Below are 18,572 nucleotides of genomic sequence, written 5' to 3' on the forward strand. Positions count from 1 at the left end.
AAAGAAACACAAGGAGAAAACCTGAAGATGTAGGCAGAGGAAGAAATAGACGGGACGATGTCTGCTGATCAATAAAACCAGTACACCAACATGCTGCTCACCAATCAGGCATTTTCATCACTTTCTGTCCAATGAAGTAAGAATTCCATTTTTCAGGGACTAAATAGGCTTGTTTCTTAGCTCATTTTAAAAGAGTCCCAAGAAGATTTTGATTACTGGGGGCAATAGTGCATGATAGAAAGATCAAAAACAACACAAACGAAATGGCATCAGATAGCCATAATTTTAACCACTTTGACCCCTGCCTTTCTCATCCTAAAACATTATTAAAATATGCATATCTCAGGGTTGCTGGGAGAGAGTTAATGAGACAGAGGATGTAAATATATATAGCACAACATTTGGCACTTAGTAACAAATACATGTTAGTTTCCCCTTTCCCAACCTCTTTCTGCTTTTATCACTTCCACATCCTCATTCCAATATTTATCAGTGTGTTACCTCGAGTAGTTAATCTTTCTCAGGTTCACTGTCTTTAACTATAAAATGGAAAAAGAAATAAGATGGCTTTGCCAGCTTGCTCTGTGAGTGAGCTGTCTGTACCCACCAGCACTTAGCGCAGTGCCCACGGAAAATACTTAGCAGGCACTGATTACTATTACTGCTTTATCATTATTAGTATTTTAAAATTATTATAACTTATTTCTAATAGGCATAGTTGGAACTCTCAAGGACTCATAAACTCTTAGAACTGACGAAACTTAGTTCCTAATAATCGTGTGTAGTGGCTCTCAACTCCTGGTGGCATGTCCCCGGCAAAGGAGGAGTGTCTGGGGAAGTGGGGGGAGAGCATTTTCTGATTGTCATAAAGACCGAGAGGGCTACGGGCATTTCACACCTGAGAGCAAGGACACAAAACCTCTTACAATATGCAAGATGCTCTTATATATGAAGAATTGTCCCATTTAGATACCAATTACCCCTCCACTGAGACACACAGAGGAATTCAACCCCATCACTGGGGTGCTCAGAGATGAAGGAATCTGACCACCATTCTGCAGTTGGCAGCATTTGAGCTAGAACTAAAGTTTGTATAGATTGTTAACACTGCAAGAATTTTTGCCATCTTTTGCAATTGTCATCAACAGAGAATATACATCTCTATTTTTAGCAATGGCAATTGTCTCTATAAAGTCAGTAAAAATTCCTAAGAAAAGAAAAGCCTTACAGTTTGCTTTCTTACTCTGTCTCCTGGAGAGGAGGGAGAGAGGGGAAGAGAGAGGAGAGGATGGAGGATGACGGTTTTCTCTTTTATGTTGAATAATAATATATTAACTTGCTTCACTGGCTCTATTATAGTAAAGGCTGGTATGTTAACTTAGTCCCTGAGAACACAGTATTAAAGAGGCAAAGGTCTGATTTCAGTCCTCCTATGGGCTCATTAGTTTTACACAGAACAAGTCCTTGTTCTATAATCATAGCATGTCATGCATGCATGTTGTGGTAGATGTCTTAAAAAGAAAAAGCTGCCAAATCCCTCTAACTTCACTACCAAGAAATAGCTCAACTACTTGTCCCACTGATCATGGTTCAAGTTCAGTCTGATATTTAGTTTATTGTACCACTTATGGAGCACCTACTGTGCACAGGGTACTGTGTTAGATGCTGCAGATACTAAAATGAATTAGGCACAGTGCATGGCCTCAAGGAGCTCGGATTAACAGGAAGGACAAAAATGTAAACACATTGATTCACTATAATTAGCATTATGGTAGAGGTGGAATGATTGATTTATATTGTAAGTTAAGCTTGGAATTTAATTTTGAGTAGTTGAAATGCCTTAAATAACACAGTCATACCAGATGTCTTAATCTAACAAAGGAAATAGAGTTTATTACAGCCCAAACAACTGTATTCTATCACAAATATGTATGTTGTCAATCTCATTTTCAGATTAAGGATGTATATAGAGTAAGACAATCTAAGTGCCACCGATTAGTAGCCATGTGCCTTTTGGAATGTTATTTATGTTCCTAATTCTCAATTTCCTCAACTGGAAAAGCATGCCAATTACTGCTGCTTTAGTTACCTTTGAGCATTGTTATAAGAATAGAAGGAGCAAACACCTGTGAATGCCTTATACATCTCATATGTGATCATATCATTTCCTCTTCCCAGGTAGACTACATCTCAGCCCCCTGTAGTTAAAGGATAAAATTACTAACTCTCACCAACAGAATATTAATGAAATGATATCACTCTAGCTCCAAGCAGTTAATATGGGTGTCCTTTCTCCACAAATTATCTTTTCTCTTTGTGCAGCAATTTTGGAGGCCAGGTGTTCCAAGTGGCCTAGCTGCAAAATGGAAGAAGGTTGTCCAATCTGTATTGGACTTGGTGTGAGTAAGAAACATTTATTTTATTGTCACTGAGATTTTAGTGTGTATGTGTTACTGCAGCATGACCTGTCTCATGCTGACTAATACATATTACAGATGTAAATTATTATTTTGGAATGCATTAGCATACTTAGATGATCTCATTACCAACAGCCCTAGGAATATTTACTGCATTTGGACAAAACCTCAGAATCAGAGGTCCTCAGAGCACTTGTTATTCTACCATTAAAACATTCTCCTGAACTCTGAACAAAACCTACAGGACCTTCCATTTCTCATTTCTGTTCTCAATTGTCCCTCCCTTTGAATACTAACTTCAACATGTGTTCTCAAGCCCTTTCTCAACAAATGTATCTGTTATTCTAAAAAGTCAATATTCCAAACAAGTAAGGGACACCAATTTGCCAATTTTGTTCATGTCAGGAACCAACAGTTTTGAAAGCTTCTTAGCTGGACAAGAGAGATGTTGATCACAACAAGTAGAGGGCTTGCCTACATTAGCAAAGAGACTTGTTACCTACGGGAAAACTGTCAAAACAGTATATTTCAGACCAGAAAGATTTAACACAAGAGCATTTACAGTGGTATGTATGTATCAAGAGCAAAAACATTTAGAATACTCTTCACAATAGCTCTTTTTTGCTTTTTTTATAGAAGCTCTTGGTGCAGACATCATCAGAAGCTGAAAAATAAGTACACATGTATAGAGTTATTACAAGACCACAGAATCATAATGCTTTTGAAATATCACCTTACTTGTTCCATGTTTTGACCTCCAGAAACACTTTCATCACCAACTTTGATCCTAGAATGGATTCAGCCCTTCACCAACTCAGAGGAGTTCACACCCATAAGGAAAGCAGCCTTGTCAGCACCTGGTTAGGAGAAAGGGATGGAAGGAGAAAGGGCGAGGGAAGAAAAAACACTGTTAAAATCCATTCCATTACAGTCAAACAGACTATCAAGAGGAAGGATGGTATATTTAGATCAATGTAGCAAGATGGACAGGGGTTTTGAAATAAATGCCTGAATCCTACATGACTTTATTTCCTGGAAATGCAAATCAAAACCACAATGAAATGCTACTTCATACCCACTAGAATGACTACAATAAAAAAGACAAGTGTTGGTGAAGATATGGAGAAATCGGAACTCTCATACATTGCTGGTTGGGATGTAATATGGTACAGCCACTACGGAAAACAGTTTGGCAGCTACTTAAAAGTTAAATATAGAGTTCCTATAAGACCCAGAGATTCCACTCCTACATATATACCCAGTAGAAATGAAAACATAAGTTCACACAAAAAATTGTACACAAATGTTCCCAGCATTATTCATAATAGTGAAAAAGCAGAAGAAAAACCTAAATGTCCATCAATTGATGAATGGATAAACAAATTGTGTATATAAATATAAGTATTTTTCAGCCATAAAAAGGAATGAAGTATCAATGCATGCGATAATGTGGATGAAACCTGAAAACATTATGATAAGTGGAAGAATCCAGACACAAAAGGCCCCGTGTTGTATAATTCTATTCATATGAAATGTTCAGAATAAGCAAATCCACAGGGACGAACAGCAGCCCCTGTGGTTGGCCAGGGCTAGGGAGAGAAGGGAATGGGGAGTAACTACTAATGGCTGCAGGATTTCCTTTTGGAGTAATGAAATGTTCTGGAATTAGATAGTGGCGATGGTCACACAATTTTGTGACTATGTTAAAGTTTACTGAACTGTATACTTTGAAAGGGTGAATTTTATGGTATGTGAGTTAAAAAAAATTTTGTTACCTATTTCCTGACACTGGCCCTCTACTAAAAAGAAACATTTATCAGGCAGACATAGGAAAAAATCTCATCTTTATTATTTGCCTATTTTTCCTTTCTATGTATATGCTTGTAGATTCTTTCAATGAAACAGGGACTTGGACCATGTAATTTGATAATACAAGACAACCACTAATCAGCAGAAGCCAGGACACTGCCCACTATCAAAAACCTTTCTTTTCTCCAGTGGTCTCTGCTCCACAGTGCTCTCTGCTGCTCAACAATACTTACAACCCACACAACTGTACTTTTATAATATGAAAACAGTGCTTCCATTTTCTTGGGAAAGAATCAGAAAAAAATAAGTGTTATCAGAAGGAAAAGTAAATAGGCATGTTTCATATCATGTGTTAAAAATGACAATAACACAAAAGAATCCTGCAGGAAGAAAGTTATAAGCACATTTCAAATTGCAGATTTCTTCAGTTATCAAACAAAAGGAGTATTTCACTCACCTGAAACTTCCCTGCTGTATCTCCCATTTTAAATAAATCCTGAGATGCGCTCATATATTTGATGTAGTCACTTTGCAAAATAATGTTTTATGACAGAAGGAAATACAGTCTTTCCTTACTTCACTAAGAGATACAAAATTTCCTAGGCAATAACCACAAACAAGAAATAAAGTAAAAACAAAACAACTAGAGAGCTGTATATCATTTGTGTTAATGATATCAATTTCCTTTTTGCAGGCCTTTAAAATTTTCACAAAGGCTTAAAAAGCTTGAAATGTTAAAGTTGCTTGTTAGTAAAATCAACATATACTACACAAACATTTCTAGAAGCTACACACCTACTCTCTGTCAGTGATTATGACCTAGGTACTCAGTTGCTGCAAAACCTTTCAAAATGCAAAGCCTGTCTGGGAAAATACATGGAAAAATCAAAAGTAGGGCAGACATGCTCATCCTCTGCTGATAACCCTGCTAAGAGTGCCATGTTTGAAGACAAAAACCTGATTATTTCAAGTTGAGAATCCAATGGGTCAGAAACATAGACTTTTTTGAACTGGAAGAGATTTTAGAAAGCATCTCACCCAAAATGAAAATATTTAAAAGAAAGAGAGAAATGCAATGTGCCAGATGAATCTGAGTGGCAATGAATAGCAAGCAACAATGTAAAAAGTGAACAATTGCACAATATCTGTCCAGGGAGAAGAAGACAGGAGTTCAGTTTTCTAAGCTTTGGAAGCATTCAGATGGATAATCAGATAATAATGGTCTCAAGTTCATACATCCTTTTACCAGCATTAAGGGCAGTCCTGTGAGTCCACTTTTATCCATGACCAAAGGAAACCCAAATACTCTGTACAGTATCCCACCTTAAGCTCTAACAGAAATAGCATCCAATGTTACAGAATTATGTTTCACCTACTCCAGCGACAGTCAGATCTTTACAGATAGAGGAGTAGTATAGCTGGGGTTTACCCCACAGCTGTACATTATACATCATATTCTCTCCATTTTTTTTGTTTTATTTGACAGAAAACAATAGTTGTCATCATGTTCCAAAAATTAAATTACTTTGCACTAAAAATGTATAGTTTTGCAGCCAAGATGAAAATAGTTTAAATCTATGAGTAAATATCTATCTCACATTGAGGAAATGCTATTATGAGTATATGTCTGTAAATACCTTTTCATCATGTGACCAGACATGTTCCCAAAGGAAACTTCATGAAATTCCCACTCTTGAACATCATTCCCTAGGGCCTTGTGAATAAACCCATGGGTTTTACTCAGGCTCTCTGATCTTACCTAGGAGAGGTTACATCAACAGAGGTTCTCAAACACGGGTATGGACCAGATTAACCTGGAGAGCTCATAAAGGAGCAAAAGGATGGGGCTTGCTGATGGAGGTTAGGCTTCAGCCTGATTTTATGTTCCCCAGGTAATTCTGATACACAGGATGGTTATGAATGGACTCCTTACTACAGTGGTCCTCAACCTTGCTTGCACATTGGGGTCACCTGGCAAATTGTAAAACCAAACACTGATGCTTGCATCCACCCCCAGAGATCAGTTTTCATTAGTTTGAGCTTCAGAAATTTATAACTCCAGAGATCAGTTTTCATTAGTTTGAGCTTCAGAAATTTATGAACTCCCCAATGTGCAACCAAGTTTGAGAACTGTTCTCTAGAGAATGATAGCTAGATTTGGAAAGTACACTTTGAAGTCAAGAAGATGGAGAGATCAGTCTGAAAACAGGTAAGGAGGTAGGAGAAAACAAGGTAATCTTTTCCAACTTTACAATTTTATCCCAATCCAATCCCATTTGTAAATAACCAGATGTATAGAAAGGAACAAACCTCAGTTTTGCCAATCCACTGTCCAGCTGATGTGAAAGAAGGGTCATGAAAATGACATTCAATTAGCCTTTCATGCGGGATTATAATACGATTTCTGAGCTGTTCACATTCCATTAACTTATTGACAAAGTTTATTGAGCACTGGCTATCTGCAAGGCCTGGTACTAGAAGCTGTATAAAAGAGAAAGACAAAAATCCTTGGCATCAAGGAGTTTTTAATCCTTGTAAATAAAACACAAACATAAATAGCAAGTCAATAAAACAATTGTATTATTTGTAAGGGACAAATCAAGTATTTTGAAAGCATGAAAGAGAGAGTCATCCCTTCTGGATCGCATGACCAGAGATGATTTAAAAAAATAAGCAGCATGTGATCTGAGTCTTGAGAAGTGTATTGATAGACAAATATGGGAGGACAAGAATTTCTGGGACAGAGAACAGCATAACTTAAAGACACAGAGGCAGAAGAGAGCAGGTATGGTCCAAGAAGACAGACTGGACCACAAAGCCAGGGGGTGAGTGATAAATGGAAAAGAGCAGGTGATTTTCTGGCCCTTGAAGACATCTGATGCCACTATAAGGTATTAGGTAAATAATGGGGAAACATTAAAGGGTATTCTAGCATAGAAATGACACAGTTGGGCTTCAGAACACTTAATTTTGTGGAAGTGTACAAGAGAGAGCAGAATGGAAAGAATACAGAGACAGTGAACCCATTTCAAGAAGCTGAAGGTCTAAACTGGCCATGGGAAAGGGAACAAGACTGAGAACTATGAGTAGGGGTTTCTGGGCTGAGAAGAAGAGAGAAGAGTAATACCATGAGTACAAAGAGAAAAGTCAATAGAAAGATATCACCTGGGGGAGAAGATGGTACAATGACTTTGGGCCATGCTGTTTAGGGTGCCAGGAGATTATGCAGGAGAAAGTCAGAAATGTGAAGTTGGGACACAAGAAAAAGGTAAAAGCAAGGATAGTCCTTAAGTCTGGGTCTCCTTCCTCTTTCCACCCTCATCTCCATTTGTCTAGCTCCTTCAATCCCTGCCTAAATGATTAACTGGGAAAAAAATAACAAAGCTTATTTTATTAAGAGTCCTTAGAAATGGATAAAAATCTAGTATCTCAATTTTTTTAAGTGGCTATGGGTAGAAACAAAAAGCCAAAAAAAGAAATACAAATAAGTAATAACATATAAAAATTAACTTTATTAATACCTCAAATTAATTACAAACAAAAACGTGACTAACTGGCAAAAGAAAAATGATAACACTGGTGAGGATAGTTAGACAGTTACTCTCAGATGTCACTGTTGGGAATATAAAGGGTAAGACAGGGAAATTTAAGAAAAAATACTTCTAGGAGTTTATTTCAAGAAAATACTATATATATATAAATATATATCTTTGAATCTAAGGATAGTCACCAAAATTTTGTTCATGATGGCAAAAATCTGGAAATAAATTCACTATTCAATAATAAGAGATATTTAAATTAATTATGGTACAACCATACAATGGGATGCTTTGTAGTTATCTAATAGGATATTGCAAAAAATATGAAAGATATTCACAAATAATTCAGTAAAAAAATATCTTATGAAATAACATGAAGAGGATGATCACATTTTTATTTTAAAAAGTTACCTGTGCATATTCAACTAGAAAAAGACATGAAAGATGTGTCCTTTGGCATTAACAGTGATTGTCCCTGAGTAGGTAGGAGTCTTTGAACGAATAATTATCTACTACCATGTGCCAGGCATGGTTTAAAACTAGAGACGCATCAGTGAACATACCAGTTAGGTCCCTGGTCTTAGGGAGCTTACATCTGATGGGGACTAGAGAGTAGGGCAGTCAATAGTAAATAGATGTGTGAATGACAAGGAGAAAAATATTCAGGGTAAAGGGATAGAGAGTGATGGGAAGGTGGTAGGAATGGTCAGAGAAGGCTTTTCTGATAAAGTAACACCAAGACGTAGCCTTAATAAAGTGAGGGAGTAAGCCATGAGGGTGCCAAGGAAAAGAGCTCCAGGTAGCAGGAGGAGTTAGTGGAGAAGTCCTGGAACACAACTGCTTGCATGCTCCATGAGTCCAAGAGACCGTGGGGCTGAGCCAGGGGGAGTAAGTGAAGGGAAAATGGTAGCAAAGGTTCTGCACTCAGTTCCAATAGTGGGGGTTGGGGTGGAGGTGGGTTTCATCCCAAGCAATTCTGCAACACCATCTGGGTATCCTACAATTCAACTCAATTCTGATACTATCTACCTAGAAATAGCATCAGATTTCACGGTTATGGGTTCTGTCCTGTAGGACTGCTGCTCCTCATCAACAGATGCTGATAGCCAAGTCCACTTTGTCACTTGGACTAGACTGACAGGCTACAGATCAGAGGTTCCAACAGCCTCCTCTTCAGGGTCAATTAGTTTGCCAAAGGCTCATGGAACTCAGAGAAACACTTTACTTACTGGTTCAGCATCTCATTAGAAAAGGATATAACTCAGGAAGAGCCAGGTGGAAGAGATGCACAGGGCAAGGTCTGGGGAAAGCGTGTAGAGATTTCAGGCCCTCTCTGAGCACACCACTCTCCCAGTCTCTGTTTCTTTACCCACTGGCAGCTTGCCAGACCCTGTCCTTTGGGTTTTGATTGAGGCTTCATTATATAGGTATGATTGGTTAAATCTTGGCCTTTGGTGATAATCTCCAACCCCTCTCCTTTCCTCTCTCCAGAGTGGGACTGCAGGTTCTAACTCTCTAATTAAATGGCTAGTTATAGTCATAGGTCATTATTGCTCTCATCACTCAGAAAATTCCAAGGGTTTTAAGAGCTCTGTGCCAGAAATGAGAAGGAAGACCAAATATAAACTTTTTATTAAAATTACAATATCACAGTAGGAGATGGTATTAGAGATTTAGAAAGGTATCAAGGAGGCGATGACGAGGACATGGGGTTTAAGTATGATAGGAGCTATGGGTGAATCTAGAGCAGAGATGGGGGCAGTAAAAGGATCACCATGGCTGCTACATGCAGCACTCTCGGAAACGCGACAAGGATGGAGACAGCATGATCAGTAAGGAGGCTGTTACAACCATCTGGGGAGAGAAGGTGGACTGGGCTGGATGGTAGCAGTGCACATGGTCATGGGAAGTAGTTGTGCATTTTATGTATATTTAAAGGTAGAGAAAACAATAAAGAGAGCAGTTCAGGATAACTCTAAGATCTGAGTCGGGGCAACTGGAGAATCCAACTGACATTTAGTCAGAAGACAGAAACAAGGAGTTGGCAGTGGGGACAGAAGTGAGATGAGGAGTCCCATTCCATACATGTTAGGTTTGAGATGATCACCTAAAAAATGAGCAGAGAAGTGATTCAAGGGTTGAGCCCAGCAGCCATATAGCAGTTAAAGATAGAGAAGTTGAGGAAGTTCCAGCCTCAGAAGGAATCACTTTCTCAAGGACATTGGGTGTAATAGTACATGTTTTATTTGCTTCCCTGTCTTTTCTGATTAAGTATGCCATGCTGCTGTAATAAAAATTATTCTTTAAAAACTTTGTTTCAATGAATGGAAAAAGCAAAAAACAAAATGACAAAACAATAAAATAAGGCAATGAAATAAGATGCTATAAAAACATATTAATATGTTAATACAAGAGATTTTGCCCGACCTTCAGGTCACATTCCTTTCACTTCACTCTTGTCTGTGCTCAGGTGCTTTCTGCTTGAGGAAACTTTCTCACTACCACGTCTACAAGAACCCCTTCACTCTGTTACTCTTATACTTTGCTTTACTTTTTTCATTATAACTTCATGCATATTTGTGTGTTTATGTATATATTGTCTGTCTCCCACACTAGAGAGTCAAGAGGGATGATATCTTGTTCACAGGTATATTTCCAGCACCAAAAATAGTCCCTAGCATAGGCTGGATGCAAAAGTTATTTTTTGAAAAATAAAAAAACAAACAACCCAACAAAATGGGCAAAGGACTTGAATAGATGTTTCTCCAGAGAAGATACATAAACGGCTAATAAGCATATGAGAAGATACTAAACATCACTGATCATCAAGGAAATGTAAATCAAAATCACAATAAGATACTACTTTACACCCTTTAAAATGACTACTATCAAAAAAACAGAAAACAGTATTGGCGAGGATGTGGAGAAATTTGGAATCCTCTTGCTTTGCTGGTGGGAATGTAAAATGGTACAGCTACCACCAGTATGGTGATTCCTCAAAAAATTAAACATAGAATTACCATTTAACTCAGCCATTCCACTTCTGGATATATACAGAAAAGATTTGAAAGCAGGACCTCAACAGATATTTGAACACCAGTATTAACAGCAGCATTATTCATCATAATGAAAAGCAGAGTAACTCAAGAGTCCATAAAGGGATTTTAAAAATGTGGAATATACATACAATGGAGTATTTTTCTGTCTTATAAAGGAATGGGATTCTTACACATACTACAACATAGATGGATCTTGAAGGCATTATGCTAAGTGAAATAAGCCAGAGCCAAAGGGATAAGTATTAAATGATTCCACTTACTTGAGGGACCTAGATTGCTCAAATTCATAGAGATGGAAAGTTGAATGGTGGTTGCCAGGGATTAGGGAAAGGGGGTAACAAGGAGTTATTGCTTAATAGGTACAGAGTTTCAGTTTGGGATGATGAAAAAGTCTAAAGACACCCATGCAAAGGTATGTAATGCCACTGAACTATATATACACTTAAAAATGGTTAAAATGATAAGTCTTATGTATATTTTACTGTAATCAAAAATCAAAATTAAAAATTACTTGAAAAATTTGGGAGGTTTTCTCTTTTAGTTTCAGGTGACATGAATTTTAATATTAAATGAAATAATTATCCTAACTACGCTTATTTATTCTCAAAATGTGGTTTTCTATTTTAATGATCACTCAAGACAGAGCACTCATTTGTAAGATGCCTCAAATCTTTTTGGTAAGCAGGCAATGCTATAGATTTTCTAAATGTGAATAAAAACATGAAGAAAAATGAAGCCATTGTGATCTCAACCCAGTGGAGATTCCACCTTTGGAATTCTAAACATGTTTGTTCACACCTCCATTATGTCACTTAATACATCCTATGGTAATTTTCTCCGTTCTCTGTTTTTCTCAATAGTCTATGTGCCAAAGGCAGCCTAGGGCTTAATCAATCCTACATCACCTACGTCTTCTGGCTTTGTAAATAATTAGTTAAGGAACTCTTTATTCTAAGATCCAAGGATACTACATCAGAATGGTGATGGAGAGAATAATTTTGAGGACTAGCAATCAAGAAAGACTACTGAGAAATTTGAACATTTTCCAAAAACCAAGAGACAAAGTCAACTGCAAGGAAAAGGGGAGCAGGCCTGAGACCATAGAGTTGAAGAGAATATAGGCCATGTCTTCAGAGCATTTCTCGCTTTCTGTGCCATCTGCTTTCACTTGCTCTTCTCTGGATTTCTGTTTAAATTTCATGTTTCCGAAGTGTGTGATGCTCCAGTGAGTTTATAGGATCCATAGTTCTCATCAGGAAGGAAGCCCAAGAGGGCCAGGGCTTGCAGTAAAAAGAGAAACAGATGGTGGTGTCTTCATTTGCCTAATGGCTGCAGTAAGCACCTCACCCCCGCTGTGTGTCACACCTCCCCACACTCTGTGGGAGCTGGGCTGGGGCTGCTGAAGGAAGGCGACAGATTACCACTGCCCAAGGTGTGACAGCTCTGTTCAAAGCAATGCAAATCAGCCCTGTTGGCACTTGGTCTCCTGCAGTCTGCTTATCCCTTTAAAAGAGAATTAGGAAGGCACAGGACTTGGCCTGTTTCATTTCCAGTAGTTTTAGAACTTTCCTTCCGTGCCCTCCTCCCCTCCTCTCCCTTCTAGCAATTGATCATTGATCATTAACCTTCTGTATGAGGTAAATTATTTTGCTTTTCATGGCTATGGCAGAAGGAAGCACCATATCAGATGGGTTTGTTTATTTCTGGGATCCCTTAACTACTCCCAACATTATTTCAGAGCAGAGGCATTTCTACAACTGACAAAAGTATTAAAGAAAAGGAAAACCCTGTCACCAAAGCACTGTGTCCTTAGAGCCTCTGCACATGCTCAGATGTGCATTCTCACATGCTCCAGGAGGGTGGAAATTAGCACAATCTTTCTGGTGGTTAATTCAGAAAATGTATGAAGCGACTATAAAGAATTCATAATCCTTACCTAGTAGTTTCACCTTTAGAGATCTAGCATAAGGTGAATCTAATATACAGAAAAAGCATTTACCACCCAAGATATTCACCACTGTATTTAAACAAACACAAACCCTTGAGTCTAACAAAAGGAGAACAGCCTACTACAGGAAAAAGGCCTGAAAAAATATTAAGTATCCATTTAAATGTTCCTGTAGAGTTTGTAATAATACTGAAAATGCTTAAGATTACTCAAAAAAGCAGACTTTTTATACCAAATAGTATATGCAGTGTGATTACAATCTTTTATTAAAAACAACAGAACAACTAAATAACATCAACCCCAAACAGACAAAAAATGGATAAAGACTGTAAAGACGTATACGAAATAAAAATAGTAGTATGACAGAGTTGAAACATCTTCCTGCTTTCCTGTATGTTCCAAAGTTACTCTATTGACAATATATACTAATAAACTTTGGACAGGAGCAGCCCTGGAGGGGCTCCATCCACTCTCCACCCCCAGGGGAAGGAGGGTCACTTCCCCAGGACCTTTCAAAGAAAGACCCTAAGATGCTTACTTTCATTCCTCCTTGATTTACCAGACTTTGCTTTGAAAACTAATAAGCCTTACATCTGTGGCTAGCAGTTCTTTGGCAACATCCAAGCTCTCCACAGAAACTAGCCCATGAGAGAAAAGTGAACGTCAGAGGGCTTTTCAGGCACCAGGAGCATATCTGCAGTGGGAAACCATCAGTTAAACAGATTAAGGAAATCCTCAGGGCTTTAGAAAATATAATTGACCAATATTCATGGTTTACTCTTCCAGCTTATAGCATACTTGTAAACAAGCCAAAGTAAAATCCATATTCAACACCCAAACGTCTGCAATCAGATTTTGCCCTCTATTAACTTGTCAGTCATGTATGAATGCCTCCCAAGAGAAGATCAGGCAGGCCAAATCCGAAATCAGATTCAATTGCAGCAGCTTGAATTGGTGTGAAAAAAAACAAGATGATGTGTGTTGGCAAAACTTTGAAAACAGGAATGTGGCCTAGATATGTGGTGGAGGGCAGAGGACAAAAGTGTTCTGTAAAATTATAAGTGTATCAAGATGGAGTTTCGAAGCTAGGAAGAGGTGGACCCTGGGGTCAGCGCCCAGGGAACATGAGCTGTGTAATCCTGTCACATCACATCCTCCCTATTAGGAGGCCGAGTCTGTCTTTCAAGGGATCCATAAATCAGCCACTGTGTTCAGCACCACACCTCTGATATGTCTAAGATTCCTGACATGATTCACTTAGTCAGGAAACAATGCAGGCCAAGGCCAAAGCCGGCTGTCAGGGCCCATCAGCCCCTGACGTGGCTGAATCACATCGAGCACTGACTGCCCAACACCTCCTCCTACCAAGGTTTCTTTGAGCTGATCTGATTTTTTGTGTTCATCACTCAGTGAAATGAAGCTCTGTTTTCCTGAATCCCAAATCTCAGAAACAAAGGAACTGTGTCACTTAAACGTTTACAGCAGCTTTTCTAAGAAACAACCCAAATGTCCACCGACAGTTAACAAATTGTTGTATACCCATATGATGGATTATCACTCAGCAAACAAAGGAATGAACTACAAATACATGCTACAACATGGAAGAATCTCAGAATGATTATGCTAAGTGAAGAAAGCAGTACCAAAAAATAACACACTGTATGACTCTGTCTTATAAAATTCTAGAATATGCAGTCCAATCTATAGTGACAAAGTTAGGGACTGAGTGGGGAGGCAAAGACTCAAAGGAGTGAGAAGGGGCAGCAGGGAGGGATTCTAAAGGATTTTGAGAAAACTATTGAGTGGATTCAGCAGTATCCTGATTGGGGTGATGGTTTCATGCAGATATCTATATGTCAACACTTACATTTATGTCAATAATACTTCAATAAACTAATTTATGAAAGTTAAAAAGTAAAAACTTTGACCAACCCAAAGGAAATGAAGCTGATGGCAAGTACAATATACATATTTTTAGTAGAAATGTAAGCCATAAAAAATGTTTTATGTATTTGAATGATGATACAAATGTCTCTTAAATGTTAATGCTTGTCAAGAATCTCATGTTCTTCCTCATGCCCTTCTTGATATCGACAAATATTTCTTGAGATCAAACAATGTAAATTTTAGAGATATATCAGGTAAAAAAAAGAAAATCCTGACCTTATAAACCTTATATTCTGGCAGGAGGAGACAGAAACTTTAAAAATAAGTAAAATGTATGAAAATATATGGACGGTAAGATGGGAATAAGTGCTATGAAGAAAATAGCAGGAAAGGGAGTAGAAAGTATGACAGATGCAGAGTTGCAGCTTTTAATAGGGTGATCGGGGGAGGACTCCATAAGGTGATATTTGAGTAGAGACCTGAAAGATTTGGGGGAGAGAACCTAGTTGATAAATAGAGCAGGAGTGCTCCAGACAGAGAGGAGCTTATGCAAAGGCCCTGAGGTGGGTGCTTGTCTGGTATTTTAAGTGACTCAGGTGGGTCTGGAAGGGACAAATTAAGGAAGTAGGGAGAAGCAGGTCATGTGGTCACATAGGCATCAAGAGGACAGATCATGGTGCCTCATAAGCCATGGTGAGGATTTGGGTGTTTATGCTCTGTGTGAAATTGGAACCCATGAAGATATCTGAGTGGAGGAGCTACATCATATGATTTCTCCTTTTTTTAAATTTACCATTGCTGCTGGGTTAAAAACAGAGGGGCAAAAGTGGGAGCAGGAATACCAGGAAGGAGACTGCTGAGTAACCCAGGAGAGACGATGTATCTGACCGGAGTAGCAACAGCAGAGATGGTGCAAAGCGGTCAGAGCTCAGGTTTTGAAAGTGGAGTCAGCAGGATTTGGTGGGAGTTAAAATAAGTATCAGGTGGAAGAAAGAGACAATCAAGAAAAAGTTCAAGGGTTTGTGACTAGGCAAGTGGAAGGATGGAGCTGCCTTCCACGGACCTGGGAGACACTGGTAGGAGCAGGTCTGGGGAGGTGGGGTTCAGTAACTAGATTTTAGGCACATTAAATTTGAGATGCCTATGAGTGAACTATGAATACCTACTCAGCATGGGAGAAACTCAAAATAATTTTGCCAAGTGAAATAAGCCAAAAAGGAACATGTATTGTATGATTCCATTTTACAAAATTCTAAAAAAGAATTTTACTTTATTTTTGTGTAAGCCCAAAGGAAATTTATACACTAAAATCTCAAAAGACCTTGGGCATACACATTAACTTTGTTACAGGTTCTTCTACATGTCGCCATTTTTTCCATAGAAATTTCCCTCGCTCAAAAACCATACTGTTTACTGTAAATACAGCCTAAGCCATAGCAATTTATGATTATTTCATTTTTACACTGTGGAAAATTCTCAAAAAATCATGACATGACAGAACAAAAAAATCAATAGCAAGTAATTTCATCATAAGCCACTCATATAATTTGGTCCTTCTCCAAACCAAGTGGAGATTCTAAAATGAGTCTGGAATACTGGAGACAAATCTGGACTAATGATCAAATTTTGGAAGTCATCAGATAGAAATGATCATCTTTAAAGACATCAGCCTGAATGAGAGGTCATCACAAGACAGATTCAGGCACTGAGCCCCAGGGCACTCTAAAGTCATGGGCTAGATGAACGAGAGGGAACCTCAAAAATTCCCGGAGATTTAGGAGAAAAGGTGAGGGTGATATACACGGGAGGGTGATGCGCTGAAAGCCAACAGGAGAGATTTTCAAGGAGGAGGGAGTGATCAGTGGTATCAAATACGGTCACACTCTAAAAAGGTCAAGAATATATTTATGTTTTCTTCAGTGAGACTCACTTGTGGCTTTACCGGTGACTTTCAAATCTGGATTCTGAGCTCCAGGCTTGGATCTCCAATTTCCCATCAGGCACTTCAGTGCATGTGGCCATAAGGAGCTCAAACCGAGCACTCCCAAAACTGAATCTGTGATGTTTTCCGTATCTACCCTGAAGCTATTCCTCTTCAGTGGCTCCTCGTGCCAATGAATGTCACCGCCCTATGCATATAAGACACCTGGGTGCCACAATATCCTGACCCTTCCCCTCCTTCACAGCTCAAATTCAGACATCATCTCCATGTCTTTCAAATCAAAGCATTTACTTTATCTTTTTTCTCTATGATAGGTATATCCTACCGGAGGAGATAAAAATACAGAAATAACACAGTCCTTTCCCTCAAGGAGGCTAGAGGAATCACAGACCTAACAAGTGCTGGAAATGTTTTGTGTGTGTTTTTAGGGTGGGGGAATATTCCAGTTGGCTCATTAAAAAGAAAAATCTGTATTCTATAATTCTTTTGTCAAGAATTACCTTCTAGATAATTCTAAATGTGCCTTTTATATACTTTTCTTTTTACTCTCATGTTTATTATGTCACTTTTAATCACTTTCATCCTGGTTATGGCCATCAAAGCTTCACATTATATTCTCTATGCTGAATAAAGGAAAATAGAAACCTTCTATAGCAAGGCTCACTACGTTCCCAGGATCAAATTAATGATAAATTGAACTTAGAATTTGGTCTCCAGTATTTCTGTTAGACTACACCACTCACCTCCTCAAACTTGTGCCCATATTTATGATGGGATTCCATTTACTCCAGTGTCACAGACAGAAGGAAGGTCTTGCTTCCATCCAAGCAGGCCCAACAATTGGACAAACACTGAGGGAAGCAGAGTAGGGAGGAAGAACACCACATGCCTGAGGTGTAGAGGACCAGGAGGAGGGAGAAGTCGAGATTCAGAGGGGATGGGTAGTAAGGTGGAGTGGTGTGCCCAAGTTCTGTAGAGGCATGTCTCCCTCAGCACCTCTCAGCACCCCTCTGCTACCAGATGCATCATTTCTAGAAATCATTAGTACACCTAATGGACTTTCCTTCTATCTGCTTCCAACCAGAAACATGACTGCTGTGTTGGCCTAACCTTTTCTGGGCAGGGCTGTACTCAGTATGCCGTGGTCATTCTAAAGAAAGTACAGACTAAATGCATGAGTGTTGAAGAACTCTGAAAGAACTTTAGCTCAAAATATCTTCCCCACTGGGCCTTATCAAGATTTATTTTCAAGGACCAATGCATTTTAATAGGTTGAGGCTTTAGGTTATCTCACAGGAGTATCATGAAAACAGGGATTCCTTTATTTAATTAATTTCATTCTACCAAGAGAAATGGCCCTGAAAGAATGTAAGAAAAAAAAAGCAAAGCACAATTGCATTTTTTTAAAGATAGTATTAGTGCCAGAGAGAATCTAGGCCAGTAAGGGCCCACACAGAAGACTGTCTACCAGGCTGTGGCACATGAAGGTAGGGGGAGCTTGTCAAGAGGGATGGGAGGTGGATAGCACAGAGAGGAGGCATGAAAGGATGCTAAAAGTAAATTGTTTCATAATTTCAAAAAGTACAGGTGTCAACCTTTGTACAAGTTCATTGCTAGATTCTACACTCTAGTAGGAGATGCAAAGACTCCTTTAAGAATGAACATTTTATCATTTTAGGCTTTGTTTTACATGTCATCCTGACATTAAATTTTACTTTCCACATGGCTGAATGTTCTCCAAGACTCAACTGTGCTCAGTATGAAAGGGAACAAGGATGACATTGGGCAAAAAAAAGTTTAAAATCACAAATAAAGTTTTGTAGCTAGTGCCACTATGCCATGTCATTAACTCTTCCCCAGTGGTGCCATGTAGAGCTGAAGAGGTTGTGCACTGCCCAACTCCAGAATTGTTCACATAGTCTGCAGTTTGAAGAGCATTCTCTGGAGCTGGGCCATCCACAATCTGATGAC

At 38.7% G+C, this 18,572-nt stretch overlaps 1 protein-coding gene across 1 annotated transcript in view; it reads right to left on the reverse strand.

Moving 5' to 3' along the window:
• MYH15 (myosin heavy chain 15) overlaps nucleotides 1-18,572 on the reverse strand; it is a 139,295-nt gene that overhangs the window by 100,104 nt on the left and 20,619 nt on the right. Inside the window, 5 exon segments of the mRNA XM_057488601.1 lie at nucleotides 3,149-3,274; nucleotides 11,971-12,045; nucleotides 12,048-12,110; nucleotides 13,366-13,425; nucleotides 13,428-13,466. Of these exon segments, the coding sequence (XP_057344584.1) occupies nucleotides 3,149-3,274; nucleotides 11,971-12,045; nucleotides 12,048-12,110; nucleotides 13,366-13,425; nucleotides 13,428-13,466 (363 nt within the window).

This window comes from Manis pentadactyla, chromosome 1 (assembly GCF_030020395.1).
Source record: "Manis pentadactyla isolate mManPen7 chromosome 1, mManPen7.hap1, whole genome shotgun sequence".
Taxonomy (NCBI): domain Eukaryota; kingdom Metazoa; phylum Chordata; class Mammalia; order Pholidota; family Manidae; genus Manis; species Manis pentadactyla.